Below are 19,063 nucleotides of genomic sequence, written 5' to 3'. Positions count from 1 at the left end.
AGGCATCCTTAGCATTGTGGGGGCCGTTGTGGAGATTAAGCAAGCTATTGCCCAGAGTTGCAGAGTGGGACCCATGATTGGAATAGGCACCGAGGCGAGAATTATCAGGTCCGTGGAATTTTTTAGCTCAAGACCCGCCGAGGCGGGGAATTGAACCCTGGTCCCGGGCTAGACCTCTGCATCAGGGTCTGCCACTCTAACCATTGAGCCACACTGTATATATGTATGAATCTATCTATTTATGTATGCATATATGTTTGTATTAATGTATGTATGTATGTGTATATGTATTTACGAATATATATATATTCATGTAACTATGTTTATATGTATTCATGTATGTATACATGTATGCATGTATTAATCTATGTTTGTATGCAGGTATGTATATGTGTATGTACCCATGTATGTATGTATGTTTGCATTAATGAATGTATGTATGCAGGTATGTATGTATATATGTATGTATGTATCCATGTATGTATGCATATATGTTTGTATTAATGTATGTATGCATGTATGTATTTGTATATGTAGGTATGCATGTATGTATGTGTATATGTATGTTTAAATGTATGTATTAATGTAACTATGTTTGTATGTATTCATGTATGCATGTATGTATACATGTATGCATATATTAATGTATGTATGTATGCAGGTATGTTTATATGTATGTATTCATGTATGTATGTATGTTTGCATTAATGAAGGCATGAATGCATGTATGCATATATGAATGTATGTATGTATGAATGTACATATTAATGTAACTATGTATGTAATCATGTATTTATGTATAATTATAGGTATGTATATATATATATATATATATATATATATATATATATATATATATATTCACTGAAAAAACCATAGGTTTCAGGAGTTATATAGTTAGGAATTAGCTTTTACAAAACCTTTGAAATTCACTCAAAAAACTATAAGTTTTAGTGGTGTTATAGTTAGCTGGACATTTTACTCATACAAAACCATTGAAATTGCTCCTATATAGTTAGTTATACTAAGTATATATCGCGCACCCGCAATCCACTGATGATGATGTCACATATTAGATCATTCATGACCTGGTCAGTGACATCACTGATGACATCTCAAATGACTTCACTGATGACATCACTGATTACATCATCCACGTGACAATCACATACACCTTTTCATATACTATTACAATTTTTCATCACTCTTTGTAAAATATAGAGTATCATATTTAAATCCATTGTCACAGCAATACAAGTATCTAAAAATCCACTCAGTGATGCATACATGTATACACACATCTAATCCCTTACCTATGGATTCACTCATACATGCTGTCAATGAACAATAGAACACTATCAAGAATACTTATACATCTATATCGACATTAAACAACAGCACACATCCTATTCACATATGAAGTCCTCCTACTCACTTATGCAAACAATGGATCATACTTACATATTTACTAAGCAAAACACTTATACAAACACCACTTCTTCTATTCATTTAGAAAGTAAGTCATACTTAGTGAATTATAAAATCATTATTACAAGTATACAGTTATCCATACAGTCACTCACACAATCATTGTGTCTTATGTATACTTATTTATATACAACAACTGACACATACACTGCTTTTTATTTTTCTAGTTTGTTGGACCTGTACCGTTGAGAAATATATTTGCTCATCTCCACACCCATAAAGAGATTCCCTCACCCAAACTGTTAGAACATGTAGTTTTAACTTCATATATCTACTGAATAAACTATTCACACATCTTTGGACAGTCACACACCCTCCACCGAACCACACACACTTTCACACTCCCATACACATACTCAGTTAACTAATCAATAACTAATATAGACTTTCACATAGCTAGTAACCAACTGTAGAATCAGTTTACACAACAACTGACAAAGTGATACAGATAGTCACACAGTTTAGTCACTATCCACTATATTTAGTGAGACATTATAAATTGGTCAAGTAAACAGTCAATTACACTGCTACTAAATCCTCCATCCAAATATTTATTTATATATCCACTTCAATGCAAATTGCTATATACATAATGCATATTTAAATAACGAAGCAAACCACATTCACTGGATGATGTCATCAGTGATGTCATCAGTGATGTCATTTGAGATGTCATCAGTGATGTCACTGACCATGTCATGAATGATCTAATATGTGACATCATCAGCAGTGGATTGCGGGTGCGCGATATATACTTAGTACAACTAACTATATAGGAGCAATTTCAATGGTTTTGTATGAGTAAAATGTCCAGCTAACTATAACACCACTAAAACCTATAGTTTTTTGAGTGAATTTCAAAGGTTTTGTAAAAGCTAATTCCTAACTATATAACTCCTGAAACCTATGTTTTTTTCAGTGAATTTCAAAGGTTTTTTTAAATGCTAATTCCTAACTATATAAGGCCTGAAACCTATGTTTTTTTCAGTGAATTTCAAAGGTTTTTTTAAATGCTAATTCCTAACTATATAAGGTCTGAAACCTATGGTTTTTTCAGTGAATATATATATATATATATATATATATATATATTCCAGCTCCGAAACACCAGCCAGTTGCACTCAAGAACGGGTGCACACCAAGCGGGGGTGTTTCCGCTTGAACATTCCGCTCCCAGCTCCATCGGGTAATCGTACCCGTAACAGATGACAGCACTCATGGGGGAGTTCAGAAGATTTTATTCACGAACTCCTGGCAAACAAGACGCATTTCGGTGTTCAGCCTTTGTCAATTTGTCAAAGTTGTGGGCCTGGGGATGACCTATGGTGCCCCCCTGAGAATCCCTGCACTGTGTGGCAGGAACCATGATGGAGCGGGGATTCACACAAACTCCCATTTCTCAATGGGAGCTTGTGCTGGGCAGCTTTCCCACCGCAGCACAAGCTCCCATAGAGAAAAGGGAGTGTGCGACCGCACCATGTGGGGCTGAATCGTAATTTCGGTGTCTGGATAGACAGTCCTGAAACCACGGCGATGTCCACGACTGACATCGTAATGAGCCCTTTGAGTGCCCCATGCTCTGCAGCTCTTCAGGTCAATATGTACATTGTATCCTAGTACTTGAAGTCCTGAATGGACAGAGGCATACGTAACACTACAAGTTCTAGAATGCAAAGTAAAAAATCTTGTTCTTAATTAGTTACTTCAGCATTGAACAACCAAATGTCAAAGCTGTAACATATATCTTTGCCCAATACATATTGAGTCCAATATTTGTTTACTTACATTACCAACAAAAGTATTTTCCATATTTACATTACAGAATCAGTGTATGAGGCTGCTGGCTGTGAGATACAGGGTCTTCTAGGGATTGTATACACCACCAGCACAGGGGACTATTGCACTTCAATGATCTGAGAGGTTACGGATCATTGTGCACACATGAACTCACTGATCCTTGCTGTACCTATATTACTGTGTTTAGATAGAATATCGGAACCAAAAATATAGTGGGACAAAATATTGTGAAGGTAATTTTCTATAGTTAAGTAAAGTTGTACTATATATAACTCCACATATATGTGCCTTGACTATATATATATATATATATATATATATATATATTCACTGAAAAAACCATAGGTTATAGACCATATATAGTTAGGAATTTGCATTTACAAAACCTTGAAAATTCACTGAAAAAACCATAGGTTAGAGACCATATATAGTTAGCTGGACATTTTATTGACATAAAACCAATGAAATTCCATATATAGTTAGTTGCACTAACTATATATCGCGCACCCGCAATCCACTGCTGATGATGTCACATATTACATCATTCATGACATGGTCAGTGACATCACTGATGACATCACTGATGACATCTCAAATGACATCACTGATGACATCACTGATGACATCTCAAATGACATCACTGATGACATCATCTAGTGTCTGTGTGTTTTTGTAAAGTTTAAATATGTTTTACATATTGAAGAATGAGTGGATGTATGGAAGACTGAGTGTGTGTGTGGCTGGCTGGGAGGTGTGTGACTCTGTGCATATCAATGTGTACTTGTATCAGTGATTGTATAAGAGAGTAAGTATGTGTTAGTATATGTGTGAAAAGTATGGTGTTCTGTGTTTAACTGTATAGATGAGGAAATCGAAGTGTGATTGATTCTTCACAGGACTGACTAGGTGTATGAGTGCATATGATAGTGTTGTAATAATGAGTGACTGTATGTATGAGTGATTGTATGGGTGAATGAGTGAATGTGTGTGTAGACGTAGGAATCAGTGAGTGCGTATGTAGTAACTGGTATTGGTGTGTCATGATGTCATCAGTGATGTCATTTGAGATGTCATCAGTGATGTCATTTGAGATGTCATCAGTGATGTCATCAGTGATGTCACTGAAGTATGGTGTTCTGTGTTTAACTGTATAGATGAGGAAATGGAAGTGTGTTTGATTCTTTACAGGACTGACTAGGTGTGTGAGTAACTCCATGGATGAGTGGCAGTGTGTGAGTGTCTGCATAGGTGTATGAGTGCATATGATAGTGTTGTAATAATGAGTGACTGTATGTATGAGTGATTGTATGGGTGAATGAGTGAATGTGTGTGTAGACGTAGGAATCAGTGAGTGCATATGTAGTAACTGGTATTGGTGTGTCATGATGTCATCAGTGATGTCATTTGAGATGTCATCAGTGATGTCATCAGTGATGTCATTTGAGATGTCATCAGTGATGTCATCAGTGATGTCACTGACCATGTCATGAATGATGTAATATGTGACATCATCAGCAGTGGATTGCGGGTGCGCGATATATAGTTAGTGCAACTAACTATATATGGAATTTCATTGGTTTTATGTCAATAAAATGTCCAGCTAACTATATATGGTCTCTAACCTATGGTTTTTTCAGTGAATTTTCAAGGTTTTGTAAATGCAAATTCCTAACTATATATGGTCTATAACCTATGGTTTTTTCAGTGAATTTCATTGGTTTTTTAAAAGCTAATATCTATAGCTGTAAAATATATTCTTTATTACGTGACGTATCACGTAGCCACGTGAGACGCCTCATGACGCGTCGCATAACCGTGACGTATCGGCTCTGCAGCGCAAACAAAACCCGTAACGTAAGCGTGCCGGAGCACGCTTACAGATATATATATTTTTTTAACCTTAATTAGACAAAATCCACACGTGCACATATCTTGAGGCCTTGCAAAGGCACATCAAACAAACAGTCCCTCCAATTTTGCCAAGTTTGCTGGAAATCTATTCCCTTAATTTTTTTTTTTACTGTTTCTCTTGGTTTTCCCCTTGTTACGCTTACCGGGACGCTACCCGGTACGCGAACCGGACGCTCCAAAAACACAAGATGGCGGACTCCCGTTACGCTGCCGGTTAGCTGCCCGGTTTGCGTACTGGGAAGCGCCTCTACCGCGAAAAATCGCGGGGGACTTTAATATCCCCCTCATCAATCCTAGGGGGTCAGGAGGGGTTTACCTTGCCCCCTTTCCTTCATTTCCCCCTTCTTTTTTCACCACATCTTGTCTCTCGAACCTACCGAGAGACAAGATGGCGGCCGCTCCGGACTGTTTACAATGTTGACAGCTACGCTGCCGGTTAGCTGCCCGGTTAGCTGCCCGGTGAGCTGCCCGGTGAGCTGCCCGGTGAGCTGCCCGGTGAGCTGCCCGGTTCGCGTACCGGGACGCGCCTCTACGGCGTAAAATCGCAAAAAAAAAATATATATTTTTTGCCCCGCGGGGCACTTTAATATCCCCCTCATCAATCCTAGGGGGTCAGGAGTGGTCTACCTTGCCCCCTTTCCTTCATTTCCCCCTTCGTTTTTCACCACATCTTGTCTCTCGATCGTACCGAGAGACAAGATGGCGGCCGCTCCGGACTGTTTAGAATGTTGACAGACACCGGAGAGCCAATCAGCTTCGCTTCGCGAAGTTCCGTTACGCGTCAGGTACGCGAACCGGGGCGCTAACCGGAGCGCTGTCACAGATATATATTTTTTTTTAAACGTTAATTTCTCAAAATCCACTGGAGCATATATATTGAGACACAGCAAAGGCACGTCGGGCAAATCATATCTACAATTTTGCCAAGTTTCATGTAAATCTATTCAGCCGTTCGAGCTAAAAGTGAGTCCAACCGCCCTATGGAAAAATGAATGGGAAAAACGCGTTTTGGGACCCCCCTTTTTTCTCGGCCCCCCCTTGACGAAACCCCCCCAAATTTTCAGGGGCTGCTCAGAAACAAAATGTGCCATTTTCCTGAAAGTTTCAGGCAATTCCGTCCACAAACGCCAAAATTATTAGACATAGAATTTTCAGAAATCCCATAGAGAAAAAATCCTAACTATATATACCCACTGGCTATCGCCAGTAGGTAATATACATATATAAACATATATAATCTGCATATCTATATAAATATAAATGCATGCTTACATATACATATATGCATACATATGCATGTTATTTACATGAAAGTTTTAAAAACACTAATAAAAGCAAAGCTAAAAAGCCACCTCATTACAAACAGAATGGCTTTAACTTAAACGAGGGCGAGATCTATTGCATTTTCAATGCTTGTTTACTTTGGTTCTATCAAGAAGGCATTCAGATGTGTCACACATTTGCCATAAATTCTGAATGTTAGCACTCTAGTTGCTCATTAGATCACTGTAGTAAAGCTAGTGCTCACCAGGGAAGTCTGCTGCTAATCATGGTTTGCAGCCATTTTCCCGCATTTTTTATCCCGCAGACTTTCAGTCCGCATACCATTATCCCGCAAGGTCATTGACCTCGCATACCATTATCCCGCATTTTTTCAAAACGCATGTGCATTTATCGCGCATGCCTTTACAAAGAATTACATTTTAAAGGCATGTATGGTAAATGCATTTGCGTTGTGAAAACCACGATGACGAGAGAGGTAAGTGGGTTTGTGTTAATTTTTTCGTGGGTTAGTGATTGTGTAGTGTAGTGTAGTGTTGTGTAGTGTAGTGTTGTGTTAGTGTAGTGTAGAGTTGTGGTGGTTGTTTAGTGTAGGGTCATGCTGGGGGTAGTGTTTTAGGGTTTAGGGTTGTGTTGTAGTGTTTGCGTAGTGTAGGGTCATGCTGGGGGTAGTGTTTTAGGGTTTAGGGTAGTGTTGTAGTGTTTGCGTAGTGTAGGGTCATGCTGGGGGTAGTGTTTTAGGGTTTAGGGTTGTGTTGTAGTGTTTGCGTAGTGTAGGGTCATGCTGGGGCTAGTGTTTTAGGGTTTAGGGTAGTGTTGTAGTGTTTGCGTAGTGTAGGGTCATGCTGGGCGTAGTGTTTTAGGGTTTAGGATAGTGTTGTAGTGTTTGCGTAGTGTAGGGTCATGCTGGGGGTAGTGTTTTAGGGTTTTGGGTAGTGTTGTAGTGTTTGCGTAGTGTAGGGTCATGCTGGGGTGTAGTATTTTAGGGTTTAGGGTAGTGTTGTAGTGTTTGCGTAGTGTAGGGTCATGCTGGGGGTAGTGTTTTAGGGTTTTGGGTAGTGTTGTAGTGTTTGCGTAGTGTAGGGTCATGCTGGGGGTAGTGTTTTAGGGTTTTGGGTAGTGTTGTAGTGTTTGCGTAGTGTAGGGTCATGCTGGGGGTAGTGTTTTAGGGTTTTGGGTAGTGTTGTAGTGTTTGCGTAGTGTAGGGTCATGCTGGGGGTAGTGTTTTAGGGTTTTGGGTAGTGTTGTAGTGTTTGCGTAGTGTAGGGTCATGCTGGGGGGTAGTGTTTTAGGGTTTTGGGTAGTGTTGTAGTGTTTGCGTAGTGTAGGGTCATGCTGGGGGTAGTGTTTTAGGGTTTTGGGTAGTGTTGTAGTGTTTGCGTAGTGTAGGGTCATGCTGGGGGTAGTGTTTTAGGGTTTAGGGTAGTGTTGTAGTGTTTGCGTAGTGTAGGGTCATGCTGGGGGTAGTGTTTTAGGGTTTAGGGTAGTGTTGTAGTGTTTGCGTAGTGTAGGGTCATGCTGGGGGTAGTGTTTTAGGGTTCAGGGTAGTGTTGTAGTGGTTGTTTAGTGTAGGGTCATGCTGGGGGTAGTGTTTTAGGGTTTAGGGTTGTGTTGTAGTGTTTGCGTAGTGTAGGGTCATGCTGGGGGTAGTGTTTTAGGGTTTAGGGTAGTGTTGTAGTGTCTGCGTAGTGTAGGGTCATGCTGGGGGTAGTGTTTTAGGGTTTAGGGTTGTGTTGTAGTGTTTGCGTAGTGTAGGGTCATGCTGGGGCTAGTGTTTTAGGGTTTAGGGTAGTGTTGTAGTGTTTGCGTAGTGTAGGGTCATGCTGGGCGTAGTGTTTTAGGGTTTAGGATAGTGTTGTAGTGTTTGCGTAGTGTAGGGTCATGCTGGGGGTAGTGTTTTAGGGTTTGGGGTAGTGTTGTAGTGTTTGCGTAGTGTAGGGTCATGCTGGGGTGTAGTATTTTAGGGTTTGGGGTAGTGTTGTAGTGTTTGCGTAGTGTAGGGTCATGCTGGGGGTAGTGTTTTAGGGTTTTGGGTAGTGTTGTAGTGTTTGCGTAGTGTAGGGTCATGCTGGGGGTAGTGTTTTAGGGTTTTGGGTAGTGTTGTAGTGTTTGCGTAGTGTAGGGTCATGCTGGGGTGTAGTGTTTTAGGGTTTTGGGTAGTGTTGTAGTGTTTGCGTAGTGTAGGGTCATGCTGGGGGTAGTGTTTTAGGGTTTTGGGTAGTGTTGTAGTGTTTGCGTAGTGTAGGGTCATGCTGGGGGTAGTGTTTTAGGGTTTTGGGTAGTGTTGTAGTGTTTGCGTAGTGTAGGGTCATGCTGGGTGGTAGTGTTTTAGGGTTTTGGGTAGTGTTGTAGTGTTTGCGTAGTGTAGGGTCATGCTGGGGGTAGTGTTTTATGGTTTTGGGTAGTGTTGTAGTGTTTGCGTAGTGTAGGGTCATGCTGGGGGTAGTGTTTTAGGGTTTAGGGTAGTGTTGTAGTGTTTGCGTAGTGTAGGGTCATGCTGGGGGTAGTGTTTTAGGGTTTAGGGTAGTGTTGTAGTGTTTGCGTAGTGTAGGGTCATGCTGGGGGTAGTGTTTTAGGGTTCAGGGTAGTGTTGTAGTGTTTGCGTAGTGTAGGGTCATACTGGGGTTTAGTGTTTTAGGGTTTTGGGTAGTGTTGTAGTGTTTGCGTAGTGTAGGGTCATGCTGGTGGTAGTGTTTTAGGGTTTAGGGTAGTGTTGTAGTGTTTGCGTAGTGTAGGGTCATGCTGGGGTGTAGTGTTTTAGGGTTTTGGGTAGTGTTGTAGTGTTTGCGTAGTGTAGGGTCATGCTGGGGGTAGTGTTTTAGGGTTTAGGGTAGTGTTGTAGTGTTTGCGTAGTGTAGGGTCATGCTAGGGGTAGTGTTTTAGGGTTTAGGGTTGTGTTGTAGGGTTTGCGTAGTGTAGGGTCATGCTGGGGCCAGTGTTTTAGGGTTTAGGGTTGTGTTGTAGTGTTTGTGTAGTGTAGGGTCATGCTGGGGGTAGTGTTTTAGGGTTTAGGGTAGTGTTGTAGTGTTTGCGTAGTGTAGGGTCATGCTGGGGGTAGTGTTTTAGGGTTTAGGGTAGTGTTGTAGTGTTTGTGTAGTGTAGGGTCATGCTGGGGGTAGTGTTTTAGGGATTAGGGTAGTGTTGTACTGTTTGTGTAGTGTAGGGTCATGCTGGGGGTAGTGTTTTAGGGTTTAGGGTAGTTTAGTTGTTTAGTGTATGCTAAAGGCATATTCGTTCTAAAGGTTTTCGTTATTTTAATTTGCGGCCTAATAGTACATGCGGGATTTTTTTTGCGGACTGATGGTATGCGGGATTTCGTCATATATTCGCTAATCATACTTTCTATGGCAAAATGAACCCCCTCATTTTGTTCCTTTTTAAATTAAATGTTTTAAGAGTTACCACTTTATTCCAATCAAGATGGCTTCAGGTGTGCCATACCTTTGTAATAAGTAGGACTGTTAGCACTCTAGTTGTTCTTTAGAACACTCTGGGACATTCTGTCATTGGGCAATAGTTGGGCTACATCTGGCTGATATTTGGGCTACATTTGTTTTTTTTTTGTCTCTGGTGGCCATCTTTGGGCTACATTGGGCTACATTGGGCTACATTTGTGCTACATTTGGGCTCCAACATATATATACCCCAATGTAGCCCAATATATATTTTTCAAAGTTAATTTTCGTAAAAACCACTGGAGCCTATATCTTGAGACATAGCAAAGGCACATCGGGCTACCAGTCCCTACAATTTTGCCAAGTTTGGTGTAAATCCATTCAGCCGTTCAGGCTAAAAGTGAGGCCAACCACCCTATGGAAAATTGCATGGGAAAAACACGTTTTGGGACCCCCCTTTTTTCTCGGCCCCCCCTTGACGAAACTCCCCCAAATTTTCAGGGGCTGCTCAGAAACAAAATGTTCCATTTTCCTGAAAATTTCAGCCAATTCTGTCCTCAAACGCCAAAGTTATTCGACATAGAATTTTCAAAAATCCCATAGGAAAAAAATCCTAACTATATATACCTACTGGCTATCGCCAGTAGGTAATATATATATATATATATATATATATATATATATATATTCACTGAAAAAACCATAGGTTTCAGGAGTTATATAGTTAGGAATTCGTTTTTAAAAAACTTTTGAAATTCACTCAAAAAACTATAAGTTTTAGTGGTGTTATAGTTAGCTGGACATTTTACTCATACAAAACCAATGAAATTGCTCCTATATAGTTAGTTGTACTAACTATATTTCGCGCACCCGCAATCCACTGCTGATGATGTCACATATTAGATCATTCATGACATGGTCAGTGACATCACTGATGACATCTCAAATGACATCACTGATGACATCACTGATGACATCATCCAGTGAATGTGGTTTGCTTCGTTATTTAAATATGCATTATATATATAGCAATTTACATTGAAGAATGAGTGGATATGTATAAATAAATATTTGGATGGAGGATTTAGTAGCAGTGTAATTGACTGTTTACTTGACCAATTTATAATGTCTCACTAAATATAGTGGATAGTGACTAAACTGTGTGAATATCTGTATCACTTTGTCAGTTGTTGTGTAAACTGATTCTACAGTTGGTTACTAGCTATGTGAAAGTCTATATTAGTTATTGATTAGTTAACTGAGTATTTGTATGGGAGTGTAAAAGTGTGTGTGGTTCGGTGGGGGGTGTGTGACTGTCCAAAGATGTGTGAATAGTTGATTCAGTAGATATATGAAGTTAAAACTACATGTTCTAACAGTTTGGGTGAGGGAATCTCTTTATGGGTGTGGTGATGAGCAAATATATTTCTCAAAGGTACAGTTCCAACAAACTAGAAAAATAAAAGGCAGTGTATGTGTCAGTTGTTGTATATAAATAAGTATACATAAGACACAATGATTGTGTGAGTGACTGTATGGATAACTGTATACTTGTAATAATGATTTTATAATTCACTAAGTATGACTTACTATCTAAATGAATAGAAGAAGTGGCGTTTGTATAAGTGTTTTGCTAAGTAAATATGTAAGTATGATCCATTGTTTGCATAAGTGAGTAGGATGACTTCATATGTGAATAGGATGCGTGCTGTTGTTTAATGTCGATATAGATGTATAAGTATTTTTGATAGTGTTCTATTGTTCATTGACAGCATGTATGAGTGAATCCATAGGTAAGTGATTAGATGTGTGTATACATCTATGAATCACTGAGTGGATTTTTAGACACTTGTATTGCTGTGACAATGGATTTAAATATGATACTCTGTATTTTACTAACAGTGATGAAAAATTGTAATAGTGTATGAAAAGGTGTATGTGATTGTCACGTGGATGATGTCATCAGTGATGTCATCAGTGATGTCATTTGAGATGTCATCAGTGATGTCACTGAACATGTCATGAATGATCTAATATGTGACATCATCAGCAGTGGATTGCGGGTGCGCGAAATATAGTTAGTACAACTAACTATATAGGAGCAATTTCATTGGTTTTGTATGAGTAAAATGTCCAGCTAACTATAACACCACTAAAACTTATAGTTTTTTGAGTGAATTTCAAAGGTTTTGTAAAAACTAATTCCTAACTATATAACAACTGAAACCTATGGTTTTTTCAGTGAATTTCGAAGGTTTTTTTAAATGCTAATTCCTAACTATATAAGGCCTGAAACCTATGGTTTTTTCAGTGAATTTCAAAGGTTTTTTAAATGCTAATTCCTAACTATATAAGGCCTGAAACCTAAGGTTTTTTCAGTGTTTTTTAAAACAAAAGTTGATTGGTTAACTGGCTTATTAGGTGTATCTTAGTGAATACATATATTAGCGAGTAATGTTTAAATATTTAAATATATGCATGAGTGATGTAATATGTGACATCATCAGCAGTGCATTGCAGACGTGCAAGTTATCGTGAGTCCAACTAACTATAACGTGGGAATTTCAATGGTTTTATGCGAGTAAAATTTCCAGCTAACTATAACTGGTGTGAAACCTATGGTTTTTTCAGTGAATTTCAAAGGTTTTTTAAATGCTAATTCCTAACTATAACTGGTGTGTAACCTATGGTTTTTTCAGTGAATATATATATATATATATATAAAACATTTCTATGGCAAAATGAAACCCCTCATTTTGTTCCTTTTCAAATTAAATGTATTAAGTGTTACCACTTTATTCCAATCAAGATGACTTCAGGTGTGCCATACTTTTGTCATAAGTAAGACTGTTAGCGTTCTAGTTGTTCTTTAGAACACTCTGGGACAATCTGTCATTGGGCTATAGTTGGGCTACATCTGGCTGATATTCGGGCTACATTTGGGCTCTTTTGTCTCTGGTGGCCATCTTGGGAGACTGCATATCAGAATTTTTTAATGAAATATAAGAGGATTTGAGAAGTCACTCAAAATGTGCCCTAATTTTTCTTTCTTCAGCACTAATCATAATTTCTATGGCAAAATGAACCCCCTCATTTTGTTCCTTTGCAAATTAAATGTTTTAAGTGTTAACACTTTATTCCAATCAAGATGACTTCAGGTGTGCCATACTTTTGTCATAAGTAAGACTGTTAGCGTTCTAGTTGTTCTTTAGAACACTCTGGGACAATCTGTCATTGGGCTATAGTTGGGCTACATCTGGCTGATATTCGGGCTACATTTGGGCTCTTTTGTCTCTGGTGGCCATCTTGGGAGACTGCATATCAGAATTTTTTAATGAAATATAAGAGGATTTGAGAAGTCACTCAAAATGTGCCCTAATTTTTCTTTCTTCAGCACTAATCATAATTTCTATGGCAAAATGAACCCCCTCATTTTGTTCCTTTGCAAATTAAATGTTTTAAGTGTTAACACTTTATTCCAATCAAGATGACTTCAGGTGTGCCATACTTTTGTCATAAGTAAGACTGTTAGCGCTCTAGTTGTTCTTTAGAACACTCTGGGACATTCTGTCATTGGGCTATAGTTGGGCTACATCTGGCTGATATTTGGGCTTTTTTTTGTCTCTGGTGGCCATCTTTGGGCTACATTGGGCTACATTGGGCTACATTTGGGCTCTAACATATATATAGCCCAATGTAGCCCAATATATATTTTTTCAAAGTTAATTTTCGTAAAAACCACTGGAGCACATATCTTGAGGCATAGCAAAGGCACATCGGGCTACCAGTCCCTACAATTTTGCCAAGTTTGGTGGAAAACCATTCAGCCGTTCGGGCTAAAAGTGAGTCCAACCGCCTTATGGAAATTAACATGGGGAAAACACGTTTTGGGACCCCCCTTTTATCTCGGCCCCCACTTGACGAATCCCCCCCAAACTTTCAGGGAAGGAGCGGAGCGCCGCGAGGCAAAGTTAAGGAAAATTTCAGGAAGATTCCTCAACCGGCGCAAACGTTATTCCCAATAGAATGTTGCGATTTCCCTATTGAAAACAATCCTAACTATATATACCTAGGTAATAAAATTTCTATGGCAAAATGAAACCCCTCATTTTGTTCCTTTTCAAATTAAATGTATTAAGTGTTACCACTTTATTCCAATCAAGATGACTTCAGGTGTGCCATACTTTTGTCATAAGTAAGACTGTTAGCGTTCTAGTTGTTCTTTAGAACACTCTGGGACATTCTGTCATTGGGCTATAGTTGGGCTACATCTGGCTGATATTTGGGCTACATTTGGGCTCTTTTGCCTCTGGTGGCCATCTTGGGAGACTGCATATCAGAATTTTTTCAATGAAATATAAGAGGATTTGAGAAGTCACTCAAAATGTGCCCTCATTTTTCTTTCTTCAGCACTAATCATAATTTCTATGGCAAAATGAACCCCCTCATTTTGTTCCTTTGCAAATTAAATTTTTTAAGTGTTAACACTTTATTCCAATCAAGATGACTTCAGGTGTGCCATACTTTTGTCATAAGTAAGACTGTTAGCGCTCTAGTTGTTCTTTAGAACACTCTGGGACATTCTGTCATTGGGCTATAGTTGGGCTACATCTGGCTGATATTCGGGCTACATTTGTTTTTTTTGTCTCTGGTGGCCATCTTTGGGCTACATTGGGCTACATTGGGCTACATTTGGGCTCTAACATATATATAGCCCAATGTAGCCCAATATATATTTTTTCATTTCATTTCTCCACCCAGCTGTGGAATACAGCTGGGTTGGAGAAACCTAAGTGCGCATGTCTGTTTGGCCATCCTAAGACGGCCATCCAAACCGACATGCACACTCACAGTGCCCACCACTCCTTCTCCCTGACATGGCCCGGCCCTGCCCTAGACTGGCATCAGCTCAGTCAGTAGAATAAAACTATACTAAAAGTCTTTTATGATCATTTTGTTTTTTCTGGCTTGCAGTGGGACGACGCTCTTCCGCCATTACGGAGGAGCCGCTGCTGACTCAGATGGAACTCCATGTTCTCCCCTTGCCAGCCACCACCATCTTCAAAACCAGCTGAATCATCTATAAAGCCATCATGATCAGTAGCCCCACTTATCTTGGAGTGAAGCTTACCATCTCTGGTGGCTCACAGCACACCTAAAATGAGGCCACCGTCAGACTGCAGACTAGGAAGCGTATAAAAGTGTTTCCTTTTTTAAAAGCAGAATCATATTTCTCATTTCTAGTGCTATATCTTAATTTTCTTTGGTGGAAGTGTGTATTTTTTGTAAGTGTTGCACTAGTCTATTCATTCCTGAAGCTTATGTGAAGTAAACAGCATTTAAATAAAGTACATTTAATTACAAAAGTATGGAGATTTGTAGCCATATTACATATTTTTTTATGAAAATCTAATACCAAGCCCACAATCAACGCTCATTGAGAGCCACCCGGAAGTAATAGTAGTGACTGTTCCATGTTAGGGTCAGGAGGAGAGGTGGGTGGTTAATGCTGCCTTGTCCTTCCTTCCCCATCAGGTGATAGAATTGAGAACAAGCCTCAGTACCCGCCTCAGCAGCACCAGCCTCAGCAGCACCAGCCTCAGCAGCACCAGCCTCAGCAGAACCAGCCTCAGCAGCACCAGCCTCAGCAGTACCAGCCTCAGCAGCACCAGCCTCAGCAATACCAGCCTCAGCAGCACCAGCCTCAGCAGTACCAGCCTCAGCAGCACCAGCCTCAGCAGTACCAGCCTCAGCAGAACCAGCCTCAGCAGTACCAGGGCAACGAGGCTGGGCTGCCACAGTCGTACCAAGCAGCTGGCACCTCAGGCTTTCAGCCAGTGCCATACATGGCAGCACTGCCGAACATACCTCCAGGGCTGGAATACCTTGCACAGGTGAGACGCTGTCACTGCCTTTCTCCTAGGCTTTTCATTTTATTCTTAGTTTTCCAGCTTTACCCTACTTTAGCTATGTCTCTTCCACCTTCTCTGCAAGTCTAATCTGTCAGCTCTGCCAGGCTCAGACTATCCAGTCATGCAGCTCTCATCCTTAATGGCAAGCTGTTCATGTGTTTATCCCTGCACTCAGCCCCATCATCACCACCAGCACCAGCACCAGCATCACCACCACTACCACCATCATCACCACCACCACCACCACCTCCACCACCACCATAACCTCCACCAGCCCCCCAGCCCCCCTCCCAGGCATCCAGGCTTTTGGAGAGATGCTGTCAACTTTGGCCCAAGGGGTATAAGTGCTTCATCAAATATTATTAATGTGTTTCCATCATCTCTGTCAATGCCCACTTTTTAGTTTTTGCCTTAATGTGGCCCAGCTCCATTAATAACATCACAGATAATCCAGATTGTCGCCTAGGAAAGCAGAGTGGTGTTGCCATGCATGGGCTGCATTTGTCAATGGACAAAGGTCCCTCTGCTGGCACTGAAGCACCTGGAATAACATAATTTGTCTCTTGCTATGTGTACGTTTGAGACAAAGGGGCTGTTATACTGGTGGCATTCTCCATGGAGACGACCAACCCGCCCTGAGTTGTCATTGGCTATTATTGACCTTTGCCTTATGCCTGGCACACTTCCTGCTCCTTCACTGGCTGGACCTGGCTCCACATAGCAGAGCCCACAATCTTCCATGGCGGCCATGTTATAAGGGTTCTCAGAGTTCATGTCCCAGCAACAATGTATGTTTGGAGTCAATGGTTAGGCGAGGAGGACCATGACATTCTCATTGTGGCTGGGCCTGGATGAGGAAGGAAGGAAAGATGAGAAATCAAAGCAGCCCTGGAGCTGTTGCCAACTCCTGCACCACATCATGCTTCACATGTCCCTCCTGAGAGTGACCCTTCTCCGGCAGCCTGCATTCCTCTGCCCGGGATGATTTGCACCCTGATTGTTAATGGTGTGAATCCATTGATTTTGCTCATGTGTGCCTCTTAATACTGTTTATTGTGTGTGACCAATAATGCTTATTATTTTGGGGAGCCATTGATGCTTGTTACTGTGTGGGGCCATTGATGCTTGTTACTGTGTTGGGCCATTGATGCTTGTTACTGTGGGGCCATTGATGCTTGTTACTGCGTGGAGCCATTAATGCTTGTTACTGTGTGGGGCCATTGATGCTTGTTACTGTGTGGGGCCATTGATGCTTGTTACTGGGTTGGGCCATTGAGGCTTGTTACTGTGTGTGGGGCCTTTGATGCTTGATATTGTGTGGGGCCATTGATGCTAGTTACTGTGTGTGGGGCCATTGATGCTTGTTACTGTGTGGAGTAATTAATGCTTGTTAGTGTGTGGAGTCATTGATGCTTGTTACTGTGTGGGTCCATTGATGCTTATTACTGTGTGGAGTCCTTGATGCTTGTTAGTGTGTGAAGTCATCGATGCTTGTTACTGTGTGGAGTAATTAATGCTTGTTAGTGTGTGGAGTCATTGATGCTTGTTACTGTGTGGGGCCATTGATGCTTGTTACTGGGTTGGGCCATTGATGCTTGTTACTGCGTGGAGTCATTGATGCTTGTTACTGTGTGGAGTCATTGATGCTTGTTACTGTGTGGAGTCATTGATGCTTGTTACTGTGTGGAGTCATTGATGCTTGTTACTGTGTGGAGTCATTAATGCTTGTTAGTGTGTGAAGTCATCAATGCTTGTTACTGTGTGGAGTCATTAATGCTTGTTACTATGTGGGGCCATTGATGCTTGTTAGTGTGTGGGGCCATTAATGCTTGTTAGTGTGTGGGGCCATTAATGCTTGTTAGTGTTGTAAAAAGGTTGGGCCGAGGTCGACCAAGAACCCTTCAGTATTTGCCCGGCGTTAGCCGCCTCTCATACCATTCGAGATTACCAAACAAAGAGGCAGGCGCTGGAGACAGGAAGGCAGGAAACAGGAGTTTATTCCGACGGAGCAGAACACGTCAAATCAGACAACAGGGTATCTTCTCGAGGTGCTCTACCCGCATCTCTGAGGCCTGGCCTCTTATACACAGGTTTATGGCTTTATTACATACATTGCATCCGTAATGTTTCTTTGAAGGACAGAAAAGACATCCTCGGAATCCCCGGTCCAGGCCCGTTCCCACACATTTCTACAGTAGAGTTCCCACTTTGATCTCAGCATGTGGTGGTTATCGCGCAGCTGGACATTCCGCTGGGAACGGGGGGGTGTGATCAGTCGGATCTTCGGGGTGCGAAAGCGGTGATTAATCCCCGCTCCTTTGATGGGGTGAGTTCCTACTGTAAGGGGCAAAAAACTGCATCTGTTGGGCTAGGTGATGGCCTGGGATCAGGCCGGACAATCGGGCAGGGAGGAAGAGGTTATCAAAAGGAGTGAGATGAAAGGAGTGTGGGGGTTCAGCACGGGATGTGGCTCTGAGGCAGGGTCGCGCTGGGGGTGCAGTTATGGCCCAGGCAGGAGAGATCAGGGGCTGGCAGGGCGCGGGGGAAGCTTGCGAGGCTGGGGAGTGGAGGGAGAGACGTGCAGGCTATTGGCAGTGGGCAGAGAGGCCAAGGCACACAAAATGGCTGCTGCTTACGCGCACGTATGGATCTGAAAAGGACAAGATGGCGCCGATCATGTTTACGCCACAATCCAGATTTTAACAGTCCTCCCTTTTCAACATTTCTAGCCAGCTTGTCAATTTATGTCTATCCCCATTATATTACGTATTTCGATATCATACAAAGCTTTCATACGTTCAGCTTCGAAGTTCGGAGTCTTAGGGCAAATATAGTTAGCGAACAGTGAGCACAGAGGCGGCAAGCATTGAATACCCAGGCAGAGTCCACATATTACGACGATTGGTATCAGCACGATAATGAACAACCTCCATCCCCAGTCCTTTACAGTACTCGAGAACCAACTCCCAAGTGACCATCCGTCTTGTTCCTGATGAACTTCTGAGGAGAGTCTGTGGAGGTGTTCAATGGCTTTGTAGACTGAGGGCGAATTGTCTGGTATGTAGGTACAACAGCTGGACCCGATGATACGGCATGCTCCTCCATGGTCCGCCAGAACCACATCTAGAACAAGGCGGTTTTGAAGGGCCACTAGACGGACCGCCTGAAGCTCGGCTGTATTGTTTGTGAGGATACCAGCTGTAATGTTCATCGTTGTTTCGACTGCCTGGGACAAATGCCGAATGGCACGACTGTTTGCCATCGGACCCCAAAGTGGAA

At 41.4% G+C, this 19,063-nt stretch overlaps 1 protein-coding gene across 1 annotated transcript in view; it reads left to right on the top strand.

Annotated features, from left to right (window-relative positions):
* Positions 1–19,063, top strand: part of LOC144798188 (uncharacterized) — a 233,882-nt gene that overhangs the window by 13,440 nt on the left and 201,379 nt on the right. The window contains exon 3 of the mRNA XM_078668936.1: positions 15,408–15,766. Within this exon, the coding sequence (XP_078525062.1) occupies positions 15,408–15,766 (359 nt within the window). The remainder of the gene's footprint in view (positions 1–15,407; positions 15,767–19,063) is intronic.

Source organism: Lissotriton helveticus, chromosome 12 (assembly GCF_964261635.1).
Source record: "Lissotriton helveticus chromosome 12, aLisHel1.1, whole genome shotgun sequence".
Lineage (NCBI taxonomy): Eukaryota > Metazoa > Chordata > Amphibia > Caudata > Salamandridae > Lissotriton > Lissotriton helveticus.
Note: the sequence above shows the minus strand (reverse complement) of the source record. Positions and strands in the feature narration are given on the sequence as shown.